Source organism: Lagopus leucura, unplaced genomic scaffold, assembly GCF_019238085.1.
Source record: "Lagopus leucura isolate 7727_CA_CO unplaced genomic scaffold, USGS_WTPT01 Super-Scaffold_100157, whole genome shotgun sequence".
NCBI lineage: Eukaryota > Metazoa > Chordata > Aves > Galliformes > Phasianidae > Lagopus > Lagopus leucura.
This window is the reverse complement of record NW_024962334.1, coordinates 40,491,882-40,506,632: the sequence shown is the minus strand read 5'-3', so window position 1 is coordinate 40,506,632 and position 14,751 is coordinate 40,491,882. Positions and strand designations below refer to the sequence as shown.

The 14,751-nt window shown below is 39.4% G+C and overlaps 1 protein-coding gene across 1 annotated transcript in view; it reads right to left on the bottom strand.

Annotated features, from left to right (window-relative positions):
• ADARB2 (adenosine deaminase RNA specific B2 (inactive)) overlaps positions 1-14,751 on the bottom strand; it is a 292,193-nt gene that overhangs the window by 44,144 nt on the left and 233,298 nt on the right. Inside the window, exon 4 of the mRNA XM_042888886.1 lies at positions 8,138-8,252. Within this exon, the coding sequence (XP_042744820.1) occupies positions 8,138-8,252 (115 nt within the window). The remainder of the gene's footprint in view (positions 1-8,137; positions 8,253-14,751) is intronic.

Below are 14,751 nucleotides of genomic sequence, written 5' to 3'. Positions count from 1 at the left end.
TCAGTGTGCACGTATCAATTTCGCTGCATGTTTTATACCCAGCTAGTGGTAATGAAATCTATCTTCTGTTTCAACATGACTCTGTGAAGACAACTTACTGCCTGGAATATATTCATTTTAAATTGGAAAAAAAAATCAGAAAAATCAGGTGTGATTAATTAAAAAAAAACCTCCACCTCTTTTACTGGGTTGGAGACAACTGACACAAAATACTGTGCAGTGAAAAGGAAATCCAGAAATAATGATGGTGTAACATCAGCTCTTGTGAATAATTCATGGGGTACAATTTCATGTTATTTTAAATGGTGCAGCTTCTCTCTTTGATAAGCAATAATTTTGTATTCTTTCTTTACCTTTTTAAACAAGTCAGTCAAAAGGATTGTCTACTGTTATCTGCAAAACAGTGTATTTGGAATAATTTTCGAGGCAGCTTAATAGACCTCTGATCACAGAGAAGTTTTTTTTTAATCCCTTCTACTCACAGCTGAATAAGTTCAGGTTTCCGCTTCAGTTTTGTTTATGGAAAGAAAATTTTTTGATGCTACGTAGTCTCGACAAGTCCTGCATTGTTTTCTGCTATCTCCTTCCGTAGCAGCTCTACCATATCCACAGAATGGTTTCAATTTTGTAATAGGAGATAGTCAAGATATGAAAAGGCATTGGCATAGGAAAACTGCCCCTAGGGATGTGCCAGGGGTGCATGAGCACTCCAGGACAAGCCCCTGAGCACCACCAGGCTGCAGACAGGGGCCACATGCAAAAAGCTTCTGCAAAAGTGCCAAAGGAACTCTTCTCCCTGTGCCCTCCAAAATAGTGCTCCCAGGAAGTTTTCAAGAATCATACAGATGTTACACTGAGGGACGTGGTTGAGTGGGCATGGGGTGATGGATTGGTGGCTGGACCATATAATTTTAGTGGACTTTTCTAACCTTAATGGGCCAGTGATTCTGTGAAAACACCAGGAAATGCACACACTGCTCTGAAAAGGAGCTGAAATATTTGCCTTCTTCAGTTGTCCTAGCTTAGGGGTCAGTCTATGACTAGAAGTGAAGGATGTCGTCACCTATGTCCATCAGTCTGGACTACTTCCAGCTGCCACATAATTTGGTGATGCGCTACATCTCCCTCTCCTGAGGTTTTAAGAAGAGTGCTATCAACACATGGTGAAATCAAGAAAGCTAAGGCTCAAGAGACATGGGTGCTCTGCACAGCCTGCTTTGCCCACAGGTTGTGCACTTCCGTCACAGGGAGCTCTGTTGTTGCCAGGTCTGTGCAAGGAAAAAAGAACACTCACTACTCCAAAAAATGGACATGCAGCCATATGACAAGAAGTCATATGTAGGAATACAAAGCAGGTACAATTTACAATATGCGTTCAGCTACTAGCAATATGAATTTGCCAATCATAAAGACTGCAGTACTAGAAGTCTGAATAACAGACAAACACATGGCTAACAAATAGTAGGAATATAGCAGTCGCCAGCAGTGGAGTTAAAGATATTTAGAAGTGTAAGCGGAATGTAGACTTTGAAATGCTGGAGCTATGCAGGGATTCCTTTTTCTGCTGTCAAAATACTGTGGGCTATGCGAAAGAGAGCATGTTGTTTGTTTCTGTGGGAGGAGCAGGTACAGAGCGAGCTGCTGGTGGGTAATCCTGCTGAGGGCTGTTGTCTGCAGGGCTCCTCATGTTCCTTAGTCAGAGAGTAGGGGCAGACCACTCTGCCACTGGAAGCTAGGCATCAAGGCCCATGGTTTTGTATGAAAATGGCCATGCCTCTTCTTTCACAGCTGGGAATGCCCAGCTTCCTTGTACCACTAGGCACTGCTTTGTGAACAAAGCCCAGGTCCAGTTTGACCAGAAGAAATATTCCTTTTTGACACAGGATGGCTTTAAAAAGCTCAATCAGATCTCTTGGTCAAAGAGCTCTTGCACCTAATTCATTTTGCAAGATGCTCCTATGCAGGTCCTTCCAGTAAGTCTCCTTTTCAGCCCAGAAAAGAGCCCAGGTGGAGGTGAATCAGAAAACAGGGGTAAAACTGCAGAGGGCTGCAAAAAAGACTGACCTAGACAGAAAGAGTGCAACAATTAAATGTGAAAGCCTTTTCTAGGCAGTGCCTGTGAAAGTGATTTAAGTGCCTACAAATAGCTGAAGGGTACAGTCTCCAAGGAGAGGTGGGTACCAAATGCACAATTAAGGACAGTGTGACTGAGGACCTTGAATGAAATTGCAGGAAATAAAAAACAGCCCAAATAACTGGTGAGAATGATTAACAATGAGGTCTATTAGACTAGAATGCTTTCCCAAGGTAGTGTTGAAAGCCATGTTGGTAATTGATTCATTTAAATCTAGATCAGAAAAATGCACTCAGGAATGCACTACAGGGAACCATCTTGTACTTGCAGGGAAATGGACTGGTCTCTCCCAGTTCTCATTTCCATGGTCCATTTCTCTCCTCTCCTTAGTAGACAGAAAGTAGAAAATCCCATCAGATCTGCTTCTATAAGGAATGGAAGGAGATGGTGCTGTGCTTGCAAGCCCCAGTGTGTTCCCTTCCCTTCCCTTCCCTTCCCTTCCCTTCCCTTCCCTTCCCTTCCCCTTTCTTCTGGAGGAGAGGAAGAGGGGAGGGTCAGTGGAGACCTCCACGTGCTTTGCCCCATATCAAGTCCATGAGGACTAGATTAACAGTGGCAGAATCAATGTTATTTGAGGGTTCTTTCGTGTGAGTGTGAACATAAGTTCTCTTCAGAAACAGCTATGTTGCAACTTACAGATAACGTCTAATTTTAAAATAAGTGAATCGCACTTTCCTTGCCAGGTTCTGCATACAGGTATCTGTTTGTCTAAAAAATGCTGTGCCACTGATATCTAACTATTAAGTAAATTGACAGTCTTCTGTGCTAGTGGGATCCTTAATTACAGTGAGAAAGGCTGAAATCCTGAATATAGATTTTGGAAGGTAAGTGTAGAAGAAAGTTATTCTCAAATGTTTTTTTCTTAAGTATACTTTCATTTTGTAAATCTTCCTAACTTTTTTACTGGGCCACAGAGAAATCCAGTCATTGATGTCCATAAGCTTTTATTCGCTGAAGAAATGTTCATCTTTCGGATCAGATGCATTGTTTGTGTTGGAAGTGGACAATGTCCAGTCTGACTTTCGAGAGAATAGAATGAAAATCTGAACTTCCCAACTTCTTGCTTCTTATATGTAGGGACAGGAACAGAATGTCTGCTTTCCATTTTCATATTTTGCAATGCATAACTCAAAAACAGGGCTTTGCCTATATCCAGGTTTTGAGAGATATCAGTTGCTATATTTTTCAGAAATACTGTTTAAACAGCAAGAACCGAAAGGTCCAGAGGCAGTCAATGATTTGGGATGAAAGGATCAATGTCTGTGAAGAACCAGCTGCTCTGAAATGGAAACCAAAGCAACCAGTGGGCACAGCAGGGATGGAGATGTCAGCTCAGGAGTGCTTCAGATGCCTACAGCTTTTGCAACAGGTGGAACATGGGGGATCAATTGTCTCCTCAGGTTGGGTCATTCTACCATGGGAGTTCCTAAACCTGCAGAGAGAATAGGGCATTCTCTCATATTCTTGTTGGATCTCTGCTACCAAACAGCTAGGACAGATTTAGGTTAGACCACAGCAGCAAGGAAGGGCTGGAGTGCTCACCTTGAAAAGGGAAGCCCTGCTTCTGTGCTGGTGCATGCATTTTTCTAATTTCTGTTTAATATAAAATATATAACAAGGGATGGGGAGATGACCTTAAGCCTGTTTTTTTTCCCCACTTGGTGCAAGAAGTAGGTTGTACAGTCACATCTTATCTCATAATTTCTGTCTCTAAGACAATATATCTTGAGCTATTTTCTGCTCCTTAGCACCAATTTATCAGAAAAAATGGAGAAACACTGTACCACCCTTGTGAGGAGAGTACTTGCAGCAGTACGCTTAAGCCCACGTTTTGAAAGAAGTGGTGAACTGGTGGAACCACAGTTTGAACCTCATATTGTCCTTTGGGCTGGAATTTGGAAATCAAAATCTATAGGGTCACAGAAATCCCAGTATGCCGATTGTAAATCCAGATCATACAATGTGAAATAGAATTGCAACTGTGGAACATGATGTTCTAATTGAACTCAAAGTTACTTAGAGACATTCTGAAGATTATTGCTTTAAGGCTTTTAACAACTGAAAAACAGTTTTCTGAGAACCACAATGACATGTATGGTTTCTAACTAGATAGCTATTGTTTCAAAACGATTCAGGAAAACCCAGCATCATGTGGGGATGTGTCAGCTTGGGCACATGTAAGCAGTGAATAACATTTCCAAGCATGACAGATGAATTTGGGCCACCTCCTTAAGAGCATCAGGAAGAAGAAGCTGAAGAGACCTCATGAGGTTTTCAAAAACATGTCAGCAGTTTGGGCACCCAATTTCCATGTCAGAAATCTAAGTCTCACTGAAAACCCATGTCTCAGGAGAACACAGGTGCTTAGTATCCATTTATCCTGCACAGTATCCTATGCAAATGGGTCTGGAAAGCCTGAGTTCCCCCTGTGAATGTCTTGAGGGGATTAGCCATGCTGTAACTCATTCAGTTCCTCTAACTGGTTTTTGGCTGCTTGAATTTAATCTGGAATGGAGCAGATTGATTCTCTACACAGGGTCTGTATTTTCTACTGTATTTTACTACTTTCCAACTGACTACATAAGCTAAAGAAGGGAAGGCAATTGGACATCAATATTCTTGATTGTTCTTAGATGTCAGGCTTTATGAATCTTAATATACTGTAAAGATCCATGGAGACATATTGTCATCTTTACTTTTTTTTTGTTATTCCACTTAGCAATTATTAAGATCTGTTCCATGAGGTATAGATGATAATTTACCACCTTTTATCACAGCATGAAATTGCTATTTAGGGCTCTTTTGTCCAGTTCATCTTTATTTCATACAAGATAACTGAAAAGACCTCCTAGTTTGCTTTTAACATCAAAACGATTGTCAGACTTCTTTTTTTTTAAAAAAAAAAAAAGGATAGAAGAAGAGAGAAAATTGAAATGAGAAATCAACTTATAACCTTTTTCTATGAATGCCATGATCCTGTGAAAATGACTGAACTTTCTTAATGCTTCATTTTTAACAGAAGGCATGACAAAAGATTCCTATTGGTATTTAAACTGCTAAGATTTGTCAAACACAAATGGGAAAATAGTGTTTAAATAGCAGTCTCCTTTTGCCTATAGTAATTATGGGAGGGTTCCTTAGCAAAAATGACCTCAGCAATCAGCACCTTTGCAATGAGCAGCAGGTATTCTTTACTGAGTTCATTGATTTCATGTAGAACACAAATGTATGCTCATATTTTTTCAGAGCTGGCAAAGGCAAACTCTGTCAGTGATGTGGATAAACACTGTGAATTCCACCTGCATTTAGATCACAGCACTCAGCATGAAAGATGAAATATGTCTCCCTCTATGGTGGTCATCGATATTTCTCAACACCCTTTCCTCCTTTCTCTTGGTCTGCTGTCTTTGTCTTTTTGTCCTGAGCGTTGCCAACTTCAAAATATAAAAGCCAGTCCCTGGAAATATTGAAGAAAGGGCTGGTATGAACATTTGGAAGAAAGGCGTTGTTTTGAGAAACTTAGATCCCACCGGAACTGAATAATTCTATGATTCTGTGACCACAGACGACATCTAAAATGTATAACCATAAATGACCGTAAGAGACATCTGAAAAGTCGAACTTAGTAATTTTTGAGAGTATTTTAAAGATAAAGTCTGCTTAGCAGCAACCAGAAAAACTGAATATGAGACAGAAAGTCAAGACTGAGGACTTTGTCTGATGCACAGTATTCTCAATTAACACACCTGAATCATTCTGGCAAAAAGTGTTACAATCAGTTAAGTTGGTTTTTGATTTATTATTATATATTATATATATATATATAATTTATTTATTATTATATTACATCAGAAAACATCACATCAACCAGTGGGATAGTTTGCTCTCACCTGGGTAAAAATTTTGAAAGAATATATTGGTATCTACTAGTCAGAAGTTACTTTCACAAAAGGTATTGATATGTTAAGTTTCATCACAATTCAGAGCAAAAGATATGCAAATACATTGGACTGCAATGTTTTGCTGACTAGATTCGTTACTGTGGAACATTCACAGCCAGTCAATAACACCATTTTCTACACTTCTCCCTCCCCCTGCTTTGTAATTTGCCCTGGGTGCCGCAGCATAAGTCAATTATAGAGACCAAATGTAGCTTCCCGGTTTCCCTGGGAAACTGAAATGTAAGGAAAAAAAAAAAAAAAAGTCAGAGTTCAGGAAAAAAAAACCAATCTAGCACAATCCTGTTTTGTCTGTAGAGAGTTTGTATTATCTCAACAGTAGTTACCGCAGAATCACATTGTGCTTTTTACCAGCTTTGTCTGAAAACCCTACAAGCACAGATAAATTTGTCTCTAGTTGAGATTACGTAGAAGAGAAATAAAGGCAAAAATAAATCTTTTTTTTTTTTTTTTTTTTGAAAGAGTCGTTTATAATACCATACACGATTAGACATTACCAGATTTGTTTTCACTGGTATCATTAGTATGTTATTTTCAGAGATCTAAGTTTTCTGCCAAATTCTGTGTTGAAAACATGATAAATCTGTACATATTTGATTCTGTGATAGGAAAAGAGTGTCTGTGCCATATTTGATCAGTTCCTTGCTCCCTTTGGGAAAAAAACAGAGCTACAAAGCTACAAGTTTAGTACAGGGGATGACACAAATGGCGAATTATTTGTCATGCGATGTCTGGCAGACCTTCTCAAGTTGGAAGTAACTCAGATCTTCCTGGAAAACATGCCAAGATAAGGCTGTTCTTAGCTTTGCATCTTCCATGAATCACTTTATAACTGTGAATCTACTTCTTAGGCTCCACAAGACTAGTAAGGAATTGATGAACTGGGTAGTTGACAAGTTGGGGGAATTCATAATAGGATATTCAGAGTTAAAATGGAAGCCTTGAGAAAAATGGTTTATGAGCAGAAGTACAATTATACTTTGTCTAAAGATGACTAAGAAGAATGCGAAATATGAATGTGTAAAAACCCACCAAAGGCATGGGAGTCATAAAAAAGTAGTGGGAGGGCTCTTTCTGGATTTCATTGCTCACTCTTATCACATCAGAAAGAAGAATAAGTTACTCTGCACAGAATTTGTATCAGTATCTGGGCTCTGTGGTTGGAAAAGACCCAGCAGACAATCCTGTCTCCATCCTGCTGCCTCGCAATATTCACAGATGTTCCTGTTGAGTCAAGCTAATGTAATTGTTAAAAAGAATCAGAAAGACAAGCCTGGATGAATTATACATGCCCTTCCCCTGTGAGCTTATCCCTTCATTTCTAAACTCAGACCACCACTCCATGTGTCTGAATGAGAATGAAGTTTATGGCAGCCTCTCTACTGCTGGCAGCCTCATAAATACCAAGGTGCCTGCATTGAGGTAACCTCGCAAAGGAGGAAAGGCCATTTATGCAACAGTTTCATCAGTGAAATAAGGATTTCTGTATGGTATGTATCCTTCAGTTAACTCTTATCATGTGTGATAATATCAAATTTTGACCCCGTTGATAACTACTTCTTGTGGTCAGGGAAGTGCAGAATTAAAACTGTGCATGCTTTGGGTTTCTTTTCTTTGGAAAGAAACCAGGCTGAGATTTGCTTTTACTGTCAGTCTGAAACAAAGTTTAAAGTGGTCTTGTACAAACAGAACTCAATTTTTCCAAATCTTAAAAAAACCCAGTTAATAAATAATACAGCCCTGTTATTGATAACTACCAAAACCCCATCTATTAGAAAATGCAAAATCAGACAGGTCTGCATTTTGTCCTGTAGACACAGAAATGTAGGGACATATTTATGAATAAATCTTTACCTCTGTTGCCAATATTTTTTGTGTGAACCTACTTGAAGTGTAAATATTTAATGCTTCTTTTCTCTGCATTACTATTTATTGTTCTGTGTGGGAGCAAAGGCATCCTTCAATACCGTGGACTAGGTAAATAATGTATTACTTAGTCATGAAAAATGCCAAGGAAAGTAAATGAGAGGATAGAATATCTTACCTTTGGTCATCACAATTCCTGCAAGAGTTTTGTGGCGTGCATGCATGGAAGTGAAATTGTCTGTCAGCTCCTGGAACTTCTGTGTAACCATTTGGTACACGGAGTCCGCAAAGTCCTGAAAGACACAGTCAGAAAGAATTCTTTCACTTTCTTTGATTGAAGCACCTGGGCGTTTCTGCAGATTAATCACCTGCTGTCAACTGCTGAGAAGTTTCTTTTAGAATTAGACACCACCTACCTGAGCAGAGATGAAAGGAGCATCTCTTTTGACTGCCCTCATCCCCCTCAGATTTGGCTAGCGTGAGGTTCTAAGGCCAAATGAAGTGACTTAAAAATAAGACACATTTTGACTAGGATTAATGGTAAAGGGACTTTTCTTGAGTCTCCTGCTGGTTGGTGGAGGATCAGTTCACAGAATATGTGTTGGTCCTGTAAGAGATGAAGAGGTGAACATCTGCCCCACAAAACCATGGAGATGTGGGTTAGATATCACCAATGTCAAGGTTTACTGTTTCTCAGGATTTTTATTGTCAATGAATACTGATGAAGGAAAAATTCCTTTAGGCCACTAAGCCTAAGAGATGAGCTGAAGACTGGGTTAGAGGTAAGGTATCAAAAGACTGAAGTAAAGGTGAGTTTTGATGATGAGCTTGTACTGAGGTAGAAGCTAGTTACTGAAGTCAAACGGTAAAAAGTCTAAGTAGCGAATTCTGTAAACTGCATGCAAATGTGAACCTAAAACATCTGAGGTGCTCCTGAGAACACTGATTCTTGGAATTGTTTCCCTGAAGAAACATTTAGTATCTTTTAATTCACTTAATCTGCGCACTTTGTTTGGAGTCTTTCAAGCATACACTAGAGATAAGTCACAGGAATGCTGTTCATGAGCATGAGTTATTCTCAAAATGCTTTGCCAGTCTGAGCATAAAAAAGTAAGATACATAGGATTTTTAATTTGAGCCATCTGAGCTTTCAGGTGAAACCAAGCTGTACACAGAAATCCTTCTGAGGCCATCTCCTGGAGACCAGAGATTAGTCTGGGGTGCTGGCTAGAGACCTGCTGTAGTGTTTGGTCCCAAGTGAGCAAGTCTTTGGTAGGAAAGGTGTCTTGACCAAGCAACAGTCCTTGCTATTCTTCTGGGGTTGGGCTAAGCTCACCTGGGATGATGTCCTGTTATAATGGGTCTGCTTGTAGGTGGGCTCATGGCACACAGGGATAAGATGCTGAGGGTGATATTCAGCCTCCCTTGCCCTGAAAGCTCCATGGTCATGCAGAAGTAAGAAAATATATCTAAGAAGATTTATGTATTTTTTCTTCTAAAACTACTAATTATGAAAACATCGTGGTGAAAACATAGTATTTTAACTGGGAGAACATACAACTGTTTTTTAGAGAAAAGCAGATTCTAATTCACCAATATTTTTGGTAATACTTGTGCCACTGAGAGCCTTTACAGGCTACACACCATATGTTTCCACAGTTTGTTGATGAAAGTCAGCTTAATTTTTAAATATTATTACAGAAAAATACATATAAAAATGAATTAAATAGAACACAACAACAATTAGGAACCCCCTTTCCATAAAACCTGGAATATTTTTTTCTGTGGACAATTCTTGCAAGTGATTGTAACTTGATCAAGTACATAAAGATAGGATTCCTTTGACATGACAGTTTTTCGTTGCTTTGCTAAGTGCAGCTTTCCAAGGTGTTGCTCTTGGAAACAGCCATTTACCACAAGAAAGAAGACAGTTTAATATAACATGGAGTAAAATGTGCTGGCTTGTTGCAAAAAAAGGAAAGAGGCATTTAAACTCATCTGTGAGATACATGCAAAATTCTACATTAGAATTAGATGAAAACTAAGAAAAATTATCGAGAACCATTTGACAGTTCCTAAATGGAATTTCACTTTGACTGCATTTAAACCTCTTCTAATCTAATTCTCCACAACCACCATGTGAGCGAGGCAGTGCTCATACAGTGCTTCTGAAGGATGAATTTTGGGTCAATTCTCATTTGTCAAGCATCAAGGCACCCTTGTGATATAAATGCAATTATAGCTGCTTTACAGATGAATGAATGAAGGCACTAAAAGGGTGAGGGACTGGTCCAGGGGAATAGCATGGAGCAGGGCAGAGCCAGGTGTTCTGATTTACCGACGTTCTGGCTATGCGCTCAGCGCTGGAACGCTGCCTGTCTTTCATAATATGAAAGTTTGTTTCTAACTTGTTTTCCCTACTGGAGAGTGACTTCATCCATAACAGAAAACTAAAGTGTATTTGCAGTACAGATATAGCTGGGTCCCATATGGCGGACTGAAAATCTGATCAGCTTTAGTTAGAGTAGGAAGAAAGGGGAAAAGAAAGAGTATAACAATAAAACTATCTGTACCATCATTTTAAACAAGCATCAAATCTCAGATTTCATCTCCTACAGTATTGCAGTTCAATCCATGCCTGCACTTCTAGACTACCCTCCAAATCTGCATCCCAGGGCATTTTGCACTCATTAAGAGTTAATTAGCTTAGAGGCACATGCAATTCCTAAAAGAATCATTTTAGAAATGCTAAATAGAACAAATAACTTTTAACTTTGAATTTAAAAATCCCTATTGTCAGAGCTTTCCTTACTTCATTTGGCAGTAGATTCCAAAGCCAGAAAGTTCACTAAAGGCAAAATAACGACATGACTTCAGATAACATTTAGGGATGATAAGGAATTCAGTATTTACTGATCTCAAGGAGTGACCTGGGACATTAAAGAGTAGCAAATCCACTAAATGTGAAGCTTCTCATCTAGAATAAATAGGCGAATATTTTCTGTCTTGAATGCATTGCCTAAAAGGAAGCCAGTGAAATCAATAGAAGCATTGGAGTAACATACATACATAAATGGAGGATGCGGGAAAACAAAACAGAACCACAGTGTCTAATCCAAGAGGTCATGTAAGGGCAATCATACTGCTCTGTCTTTGGTTATTCCAAAGTACAGTGGAAAGGAAGAAAAGTATGTAGAGAAAAATAAGATGTCAAGACATGCGGGACTCAGCCCATGAGGGGTTTGATACCCCATGGATTGATGCATGCAGTGCAGTTTAAGTGCAGGGTTCTGAATAACGCAGCCCTGAAAGCAGGCCCAGTGGCAGGGCAGCATGTAGGGTTAGTTTATTGACACCAATAGGTTACAAGAACTGCAGTGTGCTGCCTTTCCTCCAACACACCTTGTGCCAGTCACACACACTGCAATCAACAGCAGGATTTCTGCCTATTTAATCTTTAGACTGGCTTTCAGTTTTTTCAGAGAAACAAAATAGATAACAAATGTATTTAATGCATAGAAGACAGGTTTAGTAGAGGCAAGTGTTCACACATTTACCCCTCCTAAGTTTATAATCTGATATTTTATTTCAGATATTTTCTTGCTTTACTATTAACCAATAATCCCAGATTACTAAAAGGTGAACATTTGGGTTATCTTTCTTGATGGGATATAAACCAGAAAAATCTAAACGTTGGTGGCCATTAGGAGCCTGTTGAACTTTTGGGATATATGCTAGACTATGTCATCTGCCATCAGAAATAATTTACAACCCCTGCACAAAAGAAACCAGTCTTATTACTCTCCATTAGCAAAAAAATCTCAGAGAAGTAGCATTTGGCGATACCATAGTTCTTACTGCCAGATATGAGTGAGAATAAGAGTCTCCATCTGGAGTAAATACAAGAGCCAAATATATCTTGGCAGCTTCAGAACAACTACCAGGTTGGTAGCAGAAAAAGGTAAAATTTTAGAAGATGGAGGGAAAAAAGAGTCAAAACATTCCTTGTGAAAAAGAAACATGATGACAGTGTAATAGCAGCTGTGGGCAGGGAAGGAGAAACTAAAATGATGTGGACAGTCAGAACTCTGACTAAGAGCACCAAAGCCCCACTGCAGGCAGTAGAAGTGTGCCTGGCTCAGAGATACTCCTTCAGGCTCATCCCTCAAAGAGGTGAATTCACATGGCTGGGCAGGATGAGCTAGGCCATGACAGCTTTGGGCATGTGCATGGGTACCTAACATGTTAGGAAGAAAAAATGCAGCTCTACAAAATGACTGACCTTCCAGATGACGTGCTTCTTTCAAATACCCTGCATTGGTTTGTTTGCTCTCAAAATCTTGGCTTTTATAGATCATCCCGTAGATGTTTTTTTTTTTTTTTTTTTTTTTTCTGTACAAACAGTATTTGTCTCAAAGGCAATATCTTTGAGATCAAATCTTTACCCTTTCTTACTAATACAGTGATGGATAGCAGCGAGGCAGAGAAAACTGCAAGACCCACACTGAGACCCAAATCTGCTCTTAGTTGCACTGAAGTCATGTACACTGCCTAAAAACCTACTGTCAGCAGAGGAAGCATCAGGAATCTGTTCAGGTTCCTGGCAGAAGAAAGAAAGCAGACAATACTAAAACTTCCATTCTGAAGGAAGGCTGGGATGTACTACAATACTTAACAAGCTATATTTTATTGTCTAAAGTAGGCTGGGAAAATGAAAAATAGATGTAATTACTACTAAAACAGCACTGTATTGTCTGAAGTATTCATCTCTCCTCGATTACCATATCAAATTAACGGTGTTATTCACAAGGGAAAATCAAATTTTAGATCTTTCCATTACAGAATCAAAAACTTTCAGTCATTTTTCAACACTAATATTTCAAATAGCATAAATAATTAAATGTGCTCAAGTTTGCAATGGCAGTCTTTGGGGTAAAACTGACATTCAACTGGAGTAGTAAGGATATTAAAATCAATAGATTATGAAGGAGAAAGCCTTTAGTAAACATTTGCTATTGAAATCCTGTCTTAGGGCTTATAGGGTTGTAATATCATAAAGGTTAGATATGCATATGGATGGGAAGAAGTATTCCACTATACAGATATCACCAAGGACGCTGTTTTTCCTGTCTCACAAGTATTTTATTTTCTAGGATATTACTGACATTTGGGGGTAAATGTTGAATACAATGAATGCGGATCGGGTTGAATTAAATTCACATCTTCCTTCACTGATAAAAGGAGATGCACACTTACTTATTTTTTTCTGCTCAAGGGAGAAACATGCACTATTTGACAGTGTAAGCTGGTATTTTTCCTGTGGAGTACTCACTACTTAAATGGGAAGAGAACACAGCACAGTGAATATCAGTCCTGAATTGCTGGTTCTAGTCAGGATGTACAGCAAACTGCTACACAGCACACTCCTTCCCAGGCTTGTAAATAAGTTTTCTGTAGCTAGTTGGAGATTCATTGCTAAGTGATTGTACCCTAGAGCCAATTAATTAGTTAGGGTCTTCCCAGGCACTACATCATCTTCAAGATGCAGCCTTGAGAAGAGAAATGGCAGAAGGTCATGGGCTGCCTTCCACCATCCATCTTGTGGCATCAATTTAACTTCTGTTGCCAGGAGCTCCCCCGGTGCAGTAAGAAGGGCCAAACATGGACGTAGAAGATAGAACAAGCAAGAAATGCCATGGAAAAAGGAAGTCAGCCACTTGGAGGCTGAGTTCACTCTTGCCTTTCTTCCCAGCAGCTTCAGTGCAAGTCTCTTGCTTCAACATGAATGCCACTTCTTCAGAGCTAAAAGCGTTTGACTTTTATCCACTTCACATGAGAGGCAAATGTCACTGGCAGTAATGAGAACCTCCAAACAGAGTCATGCAAGTACTTTTGTAGCTGGTCTGGGGTCTGTAAGCACAGCCCTCATAACTCAGCCTTCCTTCAGCATGCACAGGCTTTTGCAGAGTACTACTCCAAGAACAAAGCACTTCCATGGAATTCACTGTGGTGGTTTTTTTTTTTTTTTTTTTTTTATTTTGAGATGTGCAGTAATTATTTTTCTCCAATCATAACTCCTACAACATTGATCATTATGTCTCATTTTGGCTTATCCCTCAGGGCCAGCATATGTGGGATTTGTTTTATTCTAGATGGATGTAATTTTATTGTGTCTGGTATGTTTTCATTTCATCTGGACGTGCTCATATATCCTGTGTATATCCTGATTTAAAGAGGTCTCCTCATTCGTGATTCTCAGAGAGGACAGTGCTTGTGCTTCACAGGCAGCAGCTGGGAACACATTCCCACATGGAGCTTCTAATGAAAACTCCAAAAACAACACATTTCTGATGCTGAATATCCTCATCCTTTTCTTATCAAGATTGATGGAGAAGATCAACTGCTTCAATTATCTCAGTCAAAAGAATCACTTTCACCAACTTCCTCCAATTGTTCATAGTCCTATTACAAATGTTTTAGCTACATATGATGCTGAGCTATCATAATAAACCCCTCATTTCTGTAATCACCAAATGCTCTGAATTTGCTCTGCATTTGTAAAGGCTTGGCTGACCTCATCTGCATTGGATGTCTTGTCCGGACTGTGCAAGGGACTCGTGGGCTCAGAGCCATCAATTGCTGGCTGCTTGTCTCTCCCCCTCTCACCTCGGCTGGAAGCTGATTGCTCTGCTAATTTCCCAAGCCCCACAGAATATATTTGCCTCTACACCATTATTTATATCATTAGTGATCATTTACTAAATTTCAGTGCTGTGCTGGTTGCTGTATGAG